This window comes from Vipera ursinii, assembly GCF_947247035.1.
Source record: "Vipera ursinii genome assembly, chromosome: 3".
Classification (NCBI taxonomy): Eukaryota; Metazoa; Chordata; class Lepidosauria; order Squamata; family Viperidae; genus Vipera; species Vipera ursinii.
Window position 1 is genome coordinate 177,789,141 of NC_139516.1, and position 18,675 is coordinate 177,807,815.

The 18,675-nt window shown below is 36.4% G+C and overlaps 2 protein-coding genes across 4 annotated transcripts in view; both read left to right on the forward strand.

Annotated features, from left to right (window-relative positions):
• Positions 1-18,675, forward strand: part of MTFR1 (mitochondrial fission regulator 1) — a 200,036-nt gene that overhangs the window by 121,939 nt on the left and 59,422 nt on the right. The gene's annotated exons all lie outside the window — the stretch shown is intronic.
• TRIM55 (tripartite motif containing 55) overlaps positions 1-18,675 on the forward strand; it is a 41,986-nt gene that overhangs the window by 5,646 nt on the left and 17,665 nt on the right. Inside the window, exons 4-10 of one of the 3 annotated variants that reach the window (XM_083361212.1) lie at positions 859-954; positions 7,700-7,933; positions 9,514-9,536; positions 9,636-9,760; positions 11,872-12,098; positions 14,140-14,424; positions 18,071-18,161. In XM_083361212.1, coding sequence (XP_083217338.1) covers positions 859-954; positions 7,700-7,933; positions 9,514-9,536; positions 9,636-9,760; positions 11,872-12,098; positions 14,140-14,424; positions 18,071-18,161 — 1,081 coding nt within the window. The remainder of the gene's footprint in view (positions 1-858; positions 955-7,699; positions 7,934-9,513; positions 9,537-9,635; positions 9,761-11,871; positions 12,099-14,139; positions 14,425-18,070; positions 18,162-18,675) is intronic. The other 2 variants (XM_083361211.1, XM_083361213.1) reach the window with 2 other exon arrangements.

Genomic DNA, 18,675 nt, shown 5'->3' on the forward strand with positions numbered 1-18,675 from the left:
TTTTATTTTGCCAGTAATTTCTTGGCCATGGAATAGAAAAGTTCAGAGATGCTTCCAGAATCCTTTGCTGCCATCTGTTAAAGGTCTATTTATTTTTAACACAGCATTCATTAAACAGCTGTTTATATGGAATATCCTCATGAGAAATGCAACACAATTTCTTGAAAGCCTTGCTGAGGCTGCCATGATACAGAGCCAGTTTATAAACAGAGCTTTTGGAAGCAGCCCATTATTATATTTGTTAATATTAAAGCTGAGTACATGTTTATCAGGTTGAAAAAAATGTATTTTTTTCAACCTGATAAACATGTTCTCTTACTCTGAAATAACACATGTGAAATACTGCTTAGAAAAAGCATCTAAATAGAAAGTGTTATATTTATGTACATCAATCACTATATTTCTGGCTACAGAGGACAAGAAATAGCTCTATATTGTGATTATAAGAAGCTATTTTTATTGTATGCGTATAGTAAAATTTACTGGTGTATGTTTGTTCCAAAAATCACAGGAAAAAAATATGAAAAGATCAGAGGACAGAATAATTAACATGAAACTGTCTAAAATATTTTTAGTGGGAGAATTAAATCATGCAAATCAGACTTCAATATGAACAGAAAGCACCTCAGTTAAATAAATTTGTTATAATAACTTCCTCTTTTGGCAAAAGTATTATATTCAGCAATTTTATTTATGAGAAATTTTGAGAACTAGTTGTATCTCTTCAGTAACTAAATAAAATATACACTTTTTCAGTATCCTTTTAGGAAAGTTTTAATGATTATAACGTTAAAAAATAGATTACTACAATGCTTTACAGTATATTTTCCCAAAGTATATGTTTATTTTATATCACAGTCTGAACTTAGTGATGGGATCGCTGTGCTTGTGGGAAGTAATGACAGAGTACAAGGAATTGTAACTCAGCTGGAGGAAACCTGCAGAACAGTTGAAGTAAGCAAATACTATTTTGATACCACTGAATCAAATTATTATTATTATCTCTTCACAACAATTTGAAGTCATAGCTGCCAGTTCTTTTAACAGGTGTTGGCTTTCATATGCATCAAGATCTTTCCAAGGACCTAGGACATTGTAATGTATTATAATTATTTCCAGGTAAATAAATATAGGTTTGTGACTGTGCAGCTTAAAAATGCTATTTTGTTTTTTTGTTCCAATGTTGTCATCCATATGGTGTGTGGATGAGGAATTCCACAGTTTTAGGTTACACAAGTCTTTCTTTCTGAGAAAGAGTTTGTGTTGCTCACAACTCTATGCAAGTTCCACAAATGTTGTCTAGAGCCGCCAGCCTTCTGGAACCAGTAGACATTTTTAGAATTTTTAGTCTATGGGGTAGGTGTTTGCTGCACTACTAGTAAACTAGGCGAGGAAATCAACTCCACAAGGAGGCTAAAACTCCTTTTATAGACAATCTTGCAAATTGGATTGTGCTGTACCTCCTCCCCCCTCCTTATATTTCAATGAAACAAGACAACATCTGATTCACTGGAAACATTGTCTTGTTTCTCTAGACTTGAAAAATGTTTCAACCCCTTTTGCTTACCTGAAGCACTAAGATCCCTTGAACAAATATTCCTTGGTCTCTATAGTATGTGCTCTCATGAAAAGCTAGCAAGCAGGGGGATTTGCAAGCGCATGCTGCTTTCATCATACAGTAGTGTCAAAGGCAGCACTACTTTGCAAAGCTCTGCCCTTCTAGATGTGAAAGCAACATCAGAACCTGTTTTCCTCAAACTTGCCCTGTAAGCCCACAGGCACCACTGCTGCCAAAGGGATTGTCCCAGTCACAAAATGGCTGCCATGGAGGAGATAACAGGGTATCTGTTAAGCAGAATGCTACTTGGCACCCATTTAGTTCTTCCCATTCTGTTTTGCTTCACTCCCTACCTCTGTTTTCTTGGGCAGACAGACCAAGTACCAGGCTGCAACCACCCATAATTGTGGTTTTTGTTTTTTTTGTTTTGTTTTGTTGCTAAAAAATGCATTTGGGTTTGGAGAATTCTTGAAAACAGACAGTGCTAAAGCCTGGTACTTTGTTTTCTTCATAACATGCCAGCTTCCCAATTTTGTATTAATTCATAATATAAAAACAAGCAAGCATGATTTTTGAAGTATAACACCTCTGATTCTACAAATAGTAAGCAATCATCAAGACAAGTAACCATTGATATTCTGCTCCTCTATGAATTGATTGAGTCCCCTGTAAAAACTCTAAAATTGGTGACCATCATGATCTCTGACAATGTGAAATACAGTTTTGATATGTCCATTTATATTATATTCAATTTCAATAGATATGAATTTTTCTGTATTTTCTTTTAACAGATGACCCTAAGTTCTAATCTTCAAAGAGAGGGAATTTTCTCTCTATCCACATTTTCAATACAATACATGGGGTATCATATTTCCATGATTTTGTAAGAAAGGCATGGAATAATAAATAGGTAGAGAAAAGTAAATTAGGCCACTCAAAGGAAACAATTGTAGAAGTGGGAAATAATCACGCATGAATATGAATTGCAGCTAATAATGCTTTCATTTTACAGAAATTTGTGAAAAAGAGGGTTCTGATCAAGTATTACAACCTCATGAATCTCAGACATTGAATTTAAGCTTTAAATAAAAATGTAATTAAACAGTAATGATTACATGGTTGAATTATGAGAAGAAATATGTGAGAGAAATGATGGCTCTATATGTTGTTATTTTTTTAAGACTGTGAGAGACTATGATTGTGTTAATTCCCATGTTGTATTAAACCTTTACCCCAGTATAAGATGTTACAAAAGAATCCATTTGTATTAAAAAAGCACATTTATGGAAAAAAATTTCCATTTTTAAATGAAAAAATGAGGTAAAGCTTACAATATGTCATTCTAATTTGCAAAAAAATCCATAAGAGTCCTTTCAGTAATCAGAACATAGGAGAGGAGATAATGTAGCAAACATGGTTCAAAATTGCTGAAATTTCTGAGCCAAGGAAAGTATGAAAATATTAGTACTTAAAAGTTAAGACGTCACATATTGCAAGTATGTATAAAGGAGTCTGTATAGCAAGGATGAAATGTGTTGGTATCAGGAGTTTGCAGGCCATAGCAAGCCTTTCAAGTACATTCACGGTAAGAATTAAACTCTCCAAAGGAAAGATACTGTAATATTGAAGTTTTAGCAATTTAGGACTCTTCCCTACAGTCAAGCTTAATCCTTGAGGTGGCAGAAAACTAGATTGACATAAAACTATATTGACATAAAAATTGCCCAGTGGTGATCCTTACTACCATAGAAACAATGTCAACAAATTGTGTTGTCTAGTTACAATGTACCAAGCATGTTAAGGATGGGTCTTGCCCCGTAGCCTCTGCTGGCCCACCTTCTGATTCTCAACCACTCACCCTGTGTGAACACCAAGTGAGAGCTTTATTGGCTGTGAATCCCAGCAAAGCCGCAGGCCCAGATGAGGTGCTGGGGATAGTGGTTAAGAACTGTGCCGACCAATTAGCAGGGGTCCTGATAAGGATCTTTAACATCTCCTTGCAAACGGCATGTGTACCATCATGCTTGAAAGCAGCTACTATTGTCCCAGTCCCAAAGAAAACTGTAGTTGAGTGCTTGAATGACTATAGACCTGTTGCATTAACGTCTGTAGTCATGAAATGCTTGGAAAGACTGGTTCTCCAACATCTTAGGACATGCCTCCCACTGGACTTCGACAAACATCAATTTGCCTACAGGGGGAACAGGTCGACAGATGATGCCATAGCTACTGCTCTACACTCTGTAGCAAGCCATCTTGAGAAACCTGGAAGCTATGTCAGGATGCTTTTTGTTGATTACAGCTCCACTTTCAACACCATTTTGCCGAGCACTCTTATTGAAAAGCTGCCTGACTTGAAATTTTCCCCCTCCATCTGCGATTGGATTCAAGACTTTCTCAGGGACCGGTTACAAATAGTGAGGGTCGGGTCTGTTTTATCCACACCCCTGAAGCTTTGTGCTGGCTCGCCACAGGGCTGCGTGTTTAGCCCCTACCTGTACTCATTGTACACATATGATTGTGTATCGTACAACCCATTTACTGCAATAATTAAGTTTGCAGATGATACCACCGTAGTGGGTTTTATTACGGGTGGAGATGAGACAGCATACAGGGGGGAGGTACAAAAACTATCCATATGGTGTTTCAAGAACAACTTGTACCTGAACATCGGCAAGACAAAAGAGATGGTGCTAGACTTCTGGAGGAAAAAAGAGGAACCTGCCCCACTTTACATTGGGGGGGCTGTGTGAAGAGAGTTTCCTCCTTTAAATTTCTGGGAGTCTACCACTGTGAAGCTCTTACCTGGAAAGTTAATACAACCCAGGTGGCCAGAAAAGCCCAATAGAGACTCCACTTTCTCAGGGTCATGTTTTGGTATGCTGATCTGACAGCCACGGATAGGAAAGTATTACAGAGGGTGGTGAGCACAGCACAAGACAGTGTGGGCTGTCCCCTGACACCACTGGATGACATCGCCAGGGCTCGCTGCCTTGGAAGAGTGAGGAACATTATCAGGGATGACTCACACTCTGGTCGGTATCTCTTTACTCTCCTACCAATGGGTAGGAGATATAGGAGTATAGCCAGCCATACCAACAGGCTGAAGAACAGCTTTTATCCATGGGCTGTTAGGCTCTTGAACGGGAAATAATTTTATAAACTTTATGTATGATTGACTTGCGAGGCCGGTGTGTTGTACAATTAGCTTACATCGTGTAATAAGATGGAGGGTTTGTTGTCACTGTGAGTTGGGGGGGCACAATCAGCCAATCTCAATGTATACATGGTTGTACTTTGACAATAAAGGTTCATTCATTCATTTTCCTAGCTTTTTCTTTCTTCCTATCAAATGTCAGCAACTGGCAGGAAAACATCCATCATTCATTTTCCTTAACATGGAATAGGATGTGAAGGAAGGGAGGGAGGGAAAGACAAGTTTTAACAGATAGCTAGACTGGTAGGTTTAGGCATCTGCCAAAACATGATCTGGCTTTCTACAAGTACTTTGTGTAGCTGTGTTCAAAGCAGCCCAATTCCCAGCTGATATTCAAAAGAACACTAAGTGCATGCTGAGAAGTAACTCAAGCAAAGATGACATTGTGATGGGAGTTTTGTTGGAAAGCAGAAGAGAGAAAACCAGGTCTGCCTCTGCCATTCACTGTGTAGCCCTTAGTATGGCACCAACACTAATAGCTGTTTTTCAAGGTGACTTATGTTTCAGAGACCAGGTAGAGTTCGTGAAAACTCAGTGTGAAAGAAGTGGACTGTTCCACTGCTTAAAGCAGAATAGCTCTAGAAGACAATGTCCAAGAATGGGAGGGGAGGACTAAGATGTGAATCTAAAAATCCAATAGCTGTTGGGCTTGTTATAGACTGGGTTCGTTGCTTGATTGACGAGACGAGGTGAGTGAGTTCAGCAAGAATCATTCTTTATTTGCTTACGGGAACTGAACTGAGAAACAGGGCTGCGAATGCAGCTATTTATACCCTGGCCTCTAGGTGGCGGCCAATAGGTTTAAAGCAACCTATTGCCACCCTAGAAGCAGCCAATGGTGGCGCTGGAGACGGAGGAGCTAGGAGCTGTTAGCCAGCTTCCCTGCTTAAACAGCCTTCCAGCAATTAACCCCATGTGATACTCTTTAGTAAGACAAAACCCAATACATTACAGGGCTGATCCATCTTTTAGGGATCACCCAACTGCACTATTGATACCATGGTAATAGAAATGCATAAAGTTTTACCAACTGCAAAAGCTGTGTCAGAATAAGGCAAAAAAGGCACTGATAGACCTAAGGAAAGTTGACACCACCTCAGATATGGCCTAAGGATCAGATGAACACAACAGTAAAAAGCAGGATGCCATAATTAGTTGCAAGCAAAAAAAAAGTTCTTAAAAAATCCAAAGCCTTTGTTAAAGGTTTTACAAAACAATCCAATATGAAGTAGAAGCAGTCATCAAGACAGATATTATTTCTTTTCAATAATGACTTACTTACATATAATTCCCACTTTTTCCAAATGCTTACTTTCCAAATGTAATCTGAGAAATGCAGATGCTCATAAATCCTTTCATTTTAATAGCATTTAATAGGTTTAGCATCCAAGAATAATGCATGGTATTTTGAGAAACAGCCTTCATTATGTTTTCCATATTTTGTTTTCTTTGTTTATTTAGAAAGGCAATACCCCAAACTTCTAACATGTTTGCACAACAGAATGATTTTACCAATTAAAAATTCCAAGTGCAAGACTGTTTAAATATAATTAATGTAAAACTGAAAACATGAATATAAGAAGGTTATATCTAAAACATCAAATCAACAGGAAACACATTTTTTTCTGCTCAACAAAAATCAATACAATAAAGGAAGATCCAAAGCAATCCAATGAGGACACATCTTTCATAGTCTGTGTGAGCCAAGGAAGTTCTTTTTCATAATTCAAAATAACTCTGTGTCCCTCAGTAATAGAACATATGGATCACAGCCTTTCTACTTTCTACAGTAATAACTCAAACATTTTTCTTAATTTCATATAATGTTTGTGCTCATTAGACACCAATATGATCTTGAAATCAAATAGTCACTCGGAACTTAAATACAATCCTTTTCCTATTGAGTAAAAATGCAAAATGCATTTCTCCATCTGGAATCTAAAATAAAACTAAGTTATATGAGGGAGTTTCTGACTTGTTTATTAAGATAACATATTTTATGACCTTTCTTAAATTGGCTTGCTGAAAATCTTAAATAAGGTATAGCTATTAAAATAGTATGATTATTCAGTTTCAAAAGCAAAGTATATCTTACTAAACTATTTTTAGTTCTGGAAATTTTCACAGGGTTTTTGAGTGTTCAATTTATGTAAAGAAAAAACTTATCTCAGGTATTTAAAATGGCAAGTCTATATGACGTACCTGGAAATTAATCATATTTCAAGAGAGATAGCCAGGACAAAGCCAACACTGGAGCCTAAACAAAAATAAACTTTGATATAGTTTGACAATATGTAATCACATTGTATTAAATTAGTTACATACAATTATTAGAATTACTTCTTAAGATTCCAATATCTTCTATTACATTTATAATGTAATAGAAGATATTTGAATCTTGAGAAGTAATTCTAAAATAATTCTAATAATTTACAATTACATTACAATATTTATTATTTATAATGTAATGTAATTATAAACATTGCAAATGACAATGCTTTGAGGGGTTGGAGGAATTTGTATGTCACTCTGAGCACTTTTGGTGTAAGCATTTATTTTAAAAGCTATTATTGTTCATATTTTTAGAATATTTATTCTAAAATCTTGATGCTTAAATAGAAATTTGTAGAGCTCTACCATCAGTGTTTGAAAAAGGTTTCATTATTATTATTACTACTATGAGGCAAATTTAGTTGGTGTTAGTCTAGAATGTTCAAAACTCAAAATTCCTTCTTTGTTCGTATCACCTTCATGAGTTGTCTCAATCAGTGAAGTTTATTGGCTTCTATAAGTCACTGTGAAAGGTTTAAAAAGAAAAAGAAAAAGCTTTTTCAGTGCAGAGGCATTTCCCTCAATTTATAAAAATAAAAACAGATGCAGTTGACATAATACTTTTAACACAAAGCTAATTATTCATTTCACAGGAATGCTGCAAAAGGCAGAAAGAGCAACTATGTGAAAAATTTGATTATTTGTACTTAATATTGGAAGAACGAAAAAGTGAGATGACACAAATAATCACTCGGAGCCAAGAGGAGAAATTGGAACATGTCCGGTCTCTGATAAAAAAGTATGCAGATCACTTAGAGACAGTATCAAAACTGGTGGAATCAGGTATCCAATTTATGGAAGAGCCAGAAATGGCTGTATTTTTACAGGTATGTTGCAGAAAAGTTTTTTTTAATGAGAATATATTATTATACAGTTTCTAATTAAACCTTCCCTTATGCTAAACCTCTCAGAAGAAAATTCTTAGCATTGAGTAGGAAGTACGATTTGAGTGTTCATCATGGACTTCTCAAATGTAAGTTTTATAGAATAGCTACCTATGTAGTAGTTTTCCATATTCAATCTGAATATTGTATTTTTGCACACCACATATAGAATTCATAATATTTTCTTAAAGTAGGAGAAAATGGTTAAACAGATAACACTTACAGAGAAATACGTTTTTCAAAGTGAAAAACAAAAGATACATATTGGAGATGACATTTATCCTAGGGTTATTTAATGAAGATAATAAAAACCCTTTGGAATGTATTACAACATACTGTATAGAGAAATAATTAGGTTATATTATGTGACCTGATTTTTCCCAAAAATTAAATTTCAATTTGAATATTAATAGATAATAGGATTTTCTCCTGAACAGTTTATATTCCAATCTGCAGAATCAGATGATTCTTATTTAAGTAACTACTACTTTGCGAAGATCATCTTCAAGTTCATTCAGATTTTCCAAAGAGATGAGAGTGTATCATATTAGAGCATGTATCTTTATTTTTAACTGGGAGCGCTCCCAAAGCATAAAGTTAAAGTTTGGTAATTCATTCTGTTAAGTACATCCGGTAAATTGAATATAAATAGCCTCATATTTCCCAATATGAAAAATGCACTTATCCTATACTCTTGTCAGTTTATAATTGATGCATAACTCGGTCATTACTCTATAGTGCAAAAGAAGCAAGAATCATACCTACAGAGCAATTTGTGATATTAGTTGGCCTACATTATTGCTTTACCCAAGGGACAAAATGGTTTCCTGTTCTGTATTGCAGGGTCCCCAACCCCTGGTCCGTGGACCGGCACCAGGCCACGGCATGCCAGCAACCAGGCCATGCAAACTAGTGAAGCCCAATCCATGGGATGCAGGCAGCATGCAAAACCACTCCCCCTCTGGTCTTTGGAAAAAACTTTGTCCATGGAACTGGTCCTTGGTGCCCAAAAGATTGGGGGCTGCTGCTGTATTGAACTAAATGTTCAGACTGTGATGGAGCAGGCAGAACAAACCATAGTAGCTCGTAATCTTTACGGGCATAATTTTAGGAATGTGTACATCAGTGTATAACAGGGATGGGTAACATGTAATTGTTTACATGTTGTCAAGTTATATGTCTTATAACTCCTAACATGCATTGCAGCTATGCTAATTGTAGTGCTGGATGTTTTAATTTAACAACATCAAGAGGATCTGTTGTTTCTCAATGTGGCCTAGAGAAATTAACAGTTAAAATATCTTGCTGGATCAAAATATACTTTCTAGTTTGGTTTACCCCAGAGGGTCCACTTTTGCATTACCCTGGTGAAATAACTTGTTATGGTTAGAATTCCAGCTATTATTTGTTAAAAGTATATACTACCATTTTTATACATAAATTAACTTTAAATATGTATGCTGAAAAGAAAGGAACAAGTTATTAAATAATTTATTTTATTGGCTATATTTTGTTTTTCACAGAATGCTAAAGCATTGCTACAAAAGTAAGTAAAGATGTGTTACCATTTTCATCATAAGCCAATAATTTCTAAACTGTTCAGTTGCAAAATAATGCAGATGACACAATGGTCTTTCTATTTTAGAATTACTGAAGCTTCTAAAGCATTTCAGATGGAAAAAATAGATAAAGGCTATGAAAATATGACCCACTTCACAGTCAATCTTAATAGAGAAGAAAAAATAATTAGAGAAATTTACTTTTACAGAGGTAGGTTTCCCTTTTTTAAAAAGCTTATTTTCCTTTTAGCTGTGAAGCGTTCAATTTTTGTGAAGACCTCCTGTCACAAAAATAATCGAAAGACCTTTTTGACATTCTACAAAAGTGAAAGATATATTTTACATGTCTAATAATCAAAAGTAAACTCATGAAGATTAAGATGGTATGCTGAAAAATACATTTTTTCATAGAATCTGAGCTTTGACATTAGCGTTGTATATCTTTCAAGATCCCAACATTCAGTATACATCAAAGCTATTAACCTCTGATGTGTTTATTTGACTAGCAGAACCTTAGCAATGATTACCAACAGTGATTCATGATAGAACATTTCCTTTATTAAATTCGTTATTAAGCTTGATTATGTGTATTTATGTACCCAAAAGATGCTAATTACTACTAATGTAATATTGAGAAATATTGAAAAGTTATTTATGTGTGTGCACATGTGTATCTGTTTATGTATTTATATATAGCAGCCAATAGTATTTGTCCAGTGTTTACAGCCATTGTAAAGAAAGAAAGTCAATTTTGTTGATAGTCAATGTTCATGAAATCTTATTGAAAAAGTGATAATTGAAAGCTTTTCATTCTCTACTCTTACCTTGTTGTATTCTTAAGTATAGTGGTAAATGAAGAGTGAGAAACAAAAGTGTAAACAATTATTTTAAATAAAAGATTGAAACAAATATTGTCAATACAGAAAGGCAACTTTTCCAACAAGATAAACTAAATTAGGATTCTGTGGTGCCATGCCACCTAAAATAATGTGTTTGTGTGACCACCTTACTTAATTTGAGACCCAACACCAAGTGACAAGTTGAGCTCTTGTTCTTGCCTCAGCTTCTTCCAACCCAGCTGTTTGAAAGCATGCAAATGGGAATAGATAAATAGGTATCATTTCGGTGGGAAGGTAACAGTATTTAACCACGTTTATATTAGTTATACTGAAAGCAGCTAAAGTTCACAAATACTTCTTTATAAACCATCACTTTTCAGAACTTGGTATTTTGTGCTTTTACTGAAATGTTTATCACCAGAAAGGTGAAGCTAGACCCAGTATTTAAAGTATAACAAAGTCATTTACACAGTTCAGAATTCCCTTACAGAAAAACAAAGGTACTGAACGCGAACAAGCCTTTTCCACATAGTCCTGAGATAATCACATGCATTATAACTTGTCATATTCATCATAGAATACTATTTCATTTCAAATCTTTGATCCAAAATCATGTGAACAGCCTAGTTGTTATAGAAAAAGTAAGAGTTTAAGGGAAGACGTGGAACTGTATCCTTTAGCGTTTTTAATTGCTACATTATATTGCTGTTAAACAAATACTCCTCAATATATATTTCAGCACAAACATGAGGCAGATTGGGAGGAGGGATTGTTTACATAGGTACAGCACAGAAAGTTTGATGCCAAGGGAAATCATTTCCCTTCTCTTTTTTATATATAAATGGTATAAGCATACAGTATGTTCTTGATAAACTTGGCAACCCCATATGTCTAATATGTTCTTTGACTGTTCCACTGGAGACCTTTTTATTTGAACTAATATACGATAGCAATGATTAATAATTTATCCATAAGCTATCATGTGTTCTTCTGACCAATGGCCATATCTTGGGTATAATTGCACTTCCCACTTTTCCTAGGAATAAAAGACTCAGTGACAAAAATAAAAGGACTCAAGAGTGAAAATCAAAAGGCTGCTGTGATAGTTTGTCCACTCTCTACACAGGCTACTTCCTCTATTGTGTTCTGATTATTAGATGAACAGTTTCTGCTTCTAAAAAACAATGTGCTAACCATTCTAGGAAATCTTATAGTCCTTTGGGAAGGTTTCACAGAAAAACAAGTTGTTAATTTTATTATGTGTTGAGAGAAACATCTATGAACAGGAACTGATACAAAAATACTATTCTGCTCAGAGTGCTGGCTGTTTTTTTTATGCAATTCAATTCCTTTAATAGGGTCAGAGACAAATATTCCTGCTTAGAAAAGGATAAACCAGCACCTTTCGAACCAAAGATTCTCTGTCAACAAATTTTACTTTAGAGGAATCCAATTAGTGTATTTCTCTTTTATGTTACAATAGAAGAGGAGGAGGAGGAGGAGGAGGAGGAAGATGCTGCAGAAGAGAAAACATCAGGTGAAATCCACACTGAATCGTCAGGTGAAGAAGATGAAATATCTGAACAAGCATCATCTCTGCAACTTCAACAGGATATTGTATTGAAAGACACATTAGCTGTATCTCAGAGTAATCTGATACCATCATTACCTTCTAACCCACTAGTTAATACTCCTACTACAGCAAAACAGGTAACTATTCTTCTCACATCAGTTATGTTAAATATTTTATCACTTTGTTAATCCCTTTATTAATTAAATTTGATAGTTCATTAGCTCAGTCTTCCCCAATTTTTGGCATTTTGAGTATGTTGATAAAATTCCTAGAATTTTCTTGCTCTCTGGTAATTGTCAATCAACATATTCCTACCCTGAAGGTTACAGTAGGTAAAGATATCAGTGAAAACTGAAAACCTCATCTAGAGCAAGTGGAATGGCTTTCTGCATACACAAGTCCACCATTGGATTCAGCCCTTAAAATTTTACTTAAAGCATAATTTAAAAATCCAGAAGCAGTAGAAAACAAAACAAAACTCACTTAGCCAATCTTGCCCTTTCTGCTCTGATACAGTACTTTTAAAACTATAATTTCTGTTAATGTCATCTTAAAGTAAAGCTGTACCCTATTGCCTAGAAAAAAATAAAAACCAACAGAGAATTTAAAAACTAACATTATGTAAAATAAAATAACATAATAATCATTAATAAAATAGCTAGTAGAATCAGAATTTAACAAAAAGATTTAAAACCTTGGTGTTTTGGGTTGGTTTTTTTCACTTTGGCTGCAGATGGTGTATTTAACAACTATCAAGTTGAGTTTACCGCTTCCTTAGTTTGATACTATATGAACTTTAATTCCCCACTGCTGAGTTAAAGTGTTATCCCCTGATCCTTCAATTGGCAGAAAATTATACTGGCTTGACCTTGGCTGTTCCCATTGCCAATTCTTGTCCTGTCTCTATTTCTTCTGTTTCAAATTGCTGAAATCATCTGTATTCCTTGCATGGTAATGGGAAGTGATGACTAACAGATTTTACACTTTTTTAAAAAAAAAGTCTTTATTAAATTTCAAAACCAAACATTAAAATACAAACTAACATAAAAGGAAAAATGGAGAGAAAATAACAGGACAAGTTTAAAAGGTGACCCCTTGCGGCTGCCCTTGTGTGATACTGGAATAAGGTAGAAAGCATTCATGGATAGGGTCAACATGAAGCAAACTTCGTGGGGAAATAATAGAAAAAGATGTTGCCAGGACATGTTTATGTCATGTGTTGTGTTCTGGTTGGAGATAAGTATAGTAAAGCCCTAAGATCTGCTGCATTTTTCAATAATCAATATCAAGTATTGAAAATTAAAATATATCTTTTCATGATGCTGCCCTAGGGGGGCTTTCGCCCAGGTTCGCCTGGTGCGCCAGTTGCAGCCCTATCTGGACCGGGATGCCCTGTGTACGGTCACTCATGCGCTCGTGACCTCTCGCCTGGACTACTGCAATGCTCTCTACATGGGGCTTCCCTTGAAGACCACTCGGAGGCTCCAACTGGTACAGAATGCGGCCGCGAGAGTTGTCTTGGGAGTTTCCTGGTACTCCCATGTTACACCTTTGCTCCGCGAGCTGCATTGGTTACCAGTTGTCTTCCGGGTGAGGTTCAAGGTTTTGGTTATGATCTTTAAGTCCTTACATGGCATGGGTCCGGGATACCTTGAGGACCACCTGCTGCCGGCGTCAACTCCCCTCTGCCCTGTGCGTGCCCACAGAGAGGGCCTCCTCAGGGTGCCTCCGGTCAGGGAATGTCGACTGGTGGCCCCCAGGGGGAGGGCCTTCTCTGTGGGTGCTCCGGCATTATGGAACCAACTGCCGGTTGAACTCCGGATGGCATCGGACCTTCGCTCCTTCCGCCGCGGGCTGAAGACCCACTTATTTGAACTAGCTGGTCTGGCCTGATGGGGGAATATGGGTTTTTTAATGGTTTTTTTTACTATTTTATTGTTGTTGTATTTTAATTGGGCATTGGTTTAATTTCTTTTTAATTTTTGTACTGCTATTTATATATGCCCTGTGAACCGCCCTGAGTCCCTCGGGAGAAGGGCGGTATAGAAATCAAATAAACTTAAACTTAAACTTAAACTTTCAGAGAGAAAGATGGGAAGAGATAGAAGACAAAAATAAACACCTCAAATATTATGCTTTCTATTTTTTCCTTTTCTTTTTTTAATCTTTCCTACTAAGGATAAAATTGTGGACACTACTACACCACAGCCTGGGCTAGTAGAAAGTGGACTACAGTCAAATGGAGAGCCATCTGATCCCTTCTTCTACCCTAGTTGGTATAAAGCACCACCACGACAAACAAGCAATTCAAATCCAGCTCCAGTGATCGAAAGTAGGCAGGTAGGGCCTTCCATTCCTGTAGAAGTGAATGTCAAGAAGACAGAGGCTCCAGAAGCAGCTTCTGCAAATACAAATTCTGCTGTGTGTGGTAAGGAAGTTAACCCATCTACAGATATTTCACAGGTTAGTATAACTTTGAGTACATTGCATTCAACCATGATTTTGTATGAAATAGTACTTTTATGAAGGAAATTATGTTAGTACCTCGTTAACTCTAATATATGCCAATTCAGCCACATAAAATCCCAATGAAATCTTAAAAGGAAATTGGAAAAGGAAGGCTACATTCTTAGACATACACAGTTATGTAAATTTTTACTTCAGGTGCCAATCATAGTATTTGCAGTACATATACTAGCTTTTAAAACCAATGAGCCTTTCTTGACATAATACTCCAGAAAATACCAAGGGATACTAGGAACTGCAATTTGACACATGTAGAAGATGTAGGCATTCACAAGAGGGGGCAATGACATCAGATGCTTCATGAGATCACTTTGCAACTGATGCCAGCAATGTGATGCCAGCAATATGATGTGTGTCTTTCATACAATGATGCACATGACATTCTTGCTTATTGTGCAATACCTTTAGTGGACAGCATTATTTTGGGAATCAATGACTAGGCAATTTCCTCACTCGTAATTTATAGTGCCTTTGAAATACCTCTGGGCATAGTAGTAAACACAACACTATTTGAATGACACTGACCAATGCTACAAAGTTCTAGTAAAGAAGTGTCCCTAGTCAAACACTTTACAAAAATTTTACATATAATAGCTTCACTCTCCAAGGCACATTATTAGCAACCATTGTTGCATAGTTGTTTTGCGTAGCTGTCCTCAAACAAACTCCAGATTTGGAGAATTTATAGATAAGTAGTGCTAACTGACCCCCTCACCCCCTCACCAAAGAAGCTGGCTTTTCCAATGCCATTCTTAGGTCTCTGGTTTCCACTATCCTCTGGGTCCAATTTGCATTACTTTTGGAAAGGAGGACAGTTTTAGGCTGCCCCTCTTTTATGCTTGGGCAAGAACTGAAGTTGCAACAACAATATCAGGAATATGTCTTGATTATGAGGTCTCTGTTGAAATGCTTGCTTTGGGAGTTGCCCGATAGTTCTGATTACAGAAGCCAATTGTATTTCCAGTCTATATGAAACAGATATATATGTGATTCTATACATCAAGGTGACCTGGCTGGGATCTCAAAAATGTCCAAATGATTCTATGAAATCAACAGATCTTTAAACATGAATTTGAGAAATGATGAGTTCTATGCAGCCATCCTCTCTCCATAAAATCCTACATAGAAAAATTATATGGGAATTCTTGAAAAAAAATGACCTCCATATTGAGGAGCCCAGGTAGCACAGTGGTTAGAATGCACCTTTCAAACTATGTCCGTAGCCAGGAGTTTGATCCTGAACAGCTCAGCCTTCCAAGGTTGGTAAAATGAGGACCAGATAGTTGGGGGCATATACTGACATTTGTAAACCACTCAGAGAATGCTGTAAAACAATATGGAGCAGTATATAAATCTAATTGCTATTGCTATATCAATAAAAGCTATCTTAATAAAAGCTCTGAAAACAGTTCTAGGATTATGCGAAAATGCAGGGTAGAACTGAAAGTATATAATTCAAATTCATGGTAATTCATGAAAATACCAAAACAAATTTTCATCTGAATCGTGTGTTTATGTTTAAATTAGACAGATTAAGTAACTTTGCCCTGCTGAGTATGTATCACTGAATTCCGGTTCCTTTTATTCTTTCCAATTCACCAGACTATTGAAATACTGCTCTGGAGGTTTTCTCTCTCTAAAACACTATGGAAAGCATTTCTAGAACTGAACCAGGCTTTAGCAGATCCTGCACTAAGCAGGGGGTTGGGCCAGATGTCCTCTGATGTACCTTTCCACCACAGTACATGATTCTGTAAAAAAAAAAATGAGTCAGCAAAACATGCTTCCCCACCATTTTCCTCAAATGGACAGCCTCCCCTGGATTCATTTGCCTCTTTAAGTGGAAGGAATATTTTTCACTGTCAAATTGGCATGTTTGAATCTAACCTTATGAAATAACTAATGATATTAAGAGAAAATCTGGCCTGACGGGGGATTATGGGTTTTAATTTGTTGTTTTTTAGATTTGTATTACTGTTTTTAACTGGGCATGGGTTTAATCTTTTTTAATTTTGGTATTGTCTTTTTTATATATGCCCTGTGAACCGCCCTGAGTCCTTACCAAGGAGAAGGGCGGTATACAAATTAAATAAAACTTGAAACTTGAAACTTGAAAATCACACTGAGTTCAAAGGGGCTTATTTCAGAAAAGAAATGATTGGGCTGAAGTATAATTTAGCACATTTGCAAAAGGATGCTAATGGCTTTGACACTGATGGTATGTTAATAAAACCAGCTCCAGTTGTAGTGGAAAGTTAAGATTTCATCTTCACTGATTCCAAACAAATCTCCTTATGTAGTTCTCAGATAAAAGAGTTATGCTGAGACAAAGTTCCAAGTTCCATATACAAACAATTATTATCATAAACTCATTTTTGTACGGGTGAAGATCTTGAGACCTATTATTTTAAATGATTCACTAACAGTTCATTTATGTAGTGCATATAAAGATTAAGATAAAATATAATTCAGGAGCCACATTCTTTAATTTTATCTGTTTGTATTTACACCTGTCTTATACTTCAGGCCATAGGATTTCAGAACCAGGAATAGAGCAGAGTACCAAGGTCACCGCTATGGGTAGACTCTGGTTAAAAAAAACTGTTTGGCTTTCTCTGCTACTATTGCTGAAAGGGGTTCTCTTGCCCAAAATAAAGAACCTACCCAAAGAGTATTGAAAGCAGAGCCACTTACTTGCCTGGCCGTAGGTCATGCTTGTGTGAATACGTTTTGGCAGATGAAGTGGCTGGCCACCATGCTGCTGGTGGCCATCTGGTCTCCTCAGAATGGGGCACTGACAACAGCTTTTGCCCCAAATAGTTTGCTCCCAGGTACAGCCCCTTTTACTTAATTCACATTTGTTTGGTTGGGTTTTGATTGTTTGATTGGTTGGTTGGTTTATATGCTGCCCATCTCCCTATCCAAATGAATCTGGGCAGCTTACCATATAGTATAGTGTATCACTGTATAATTATACCTCTTATTGGTGCTTTTGAAATTGCCATATAAATGTGCTAGGGACCTATCGGTGCAAAGCTTTGAATCAAGATCCTACTGAGATCAGGACTGAGAATCACACAGAAAGGTACCAGAGCTAGGAGGATATTTTTGTGAGGAAGGAAGCCTTTTTTAGGTGTGTCTGCTCAGAAGGCCCACTTTATCAGTTTGGGTGAGTGGATTCAGACTATAAACCAAAGCCAAACAAACCACAATATGTGTCATTTTAATAAATTTGAGGTTCTGTCCATGGCGTAGCCCCTACTGAGTCAATTCACTCCTATTCAGAGAGTTCACCCTAATTACTGCTGGGTCTCTGCCAGCATTTTAATTTCTTTAGCTCAAATTGGGGCAGGCAAAGACTGAACAAGATATTCTAAGTTGAGGGTCTTTATTGTTGCCTGACATTTTAGTTTGTACGTGCTTCTTACAAGGACTAAACTGGCACAGTCTACTTGATATGGGCATTTTAAAAACTGGGCACAATGTATACTGAGAGTGGAATGTCTTCTTCACCTGGCTCAACAGTTATGAGCAGATGATTTTGGTGACATTAGTGAAATCGTGTTTTATTATTTCCTCACAGGGGTTGACATTCTGCATATCAGTTTTGGCTTTTCTTATCTTACTGCACCATATCTGGAATCAGATTCAGTACATGGTTTTTTCTTTAAGGGGTAGGAACTGTTTTGTTTTATCTCAACTAACAGCACCAGTCTTTTCTTTAGCAATGCCTGCAGGTGGTTTAAGAAACAAGGATCTCATTTTTTCATCTAAAAGGACCATGCTATCATGTCATTAATGCTCTAAAGCTTTTCCTCCTCATTTTTCCCTTCTCTGAAATGTTATCCTGGATGTTACAGTGCATGATTAAAAAATAAGAGCTTGTAGTTGTAGTAAAAGAAAAAAAAAGATCTTGGCGATCCCATATTAATCCCATGGACTTATATGTCAGCATTTCTGGAGATGTTTTAAATGGTGGGTGTAACAAGGAGCAATTTCCACATAAATAGGCATCTTAATGATTGCCTGTCCCAAATGTATGCAGATTATTCTCAGCACAGAAGACCTTGGGAAGCAACATTATTTGTCCCTTATAGCCAACTACTTCTGTATTTTTCCTCTTGTCATGAAAAAAAAATATTTCAAAACAGAGAGGACTACATGATTGAAATTATGAATGGGTTCACA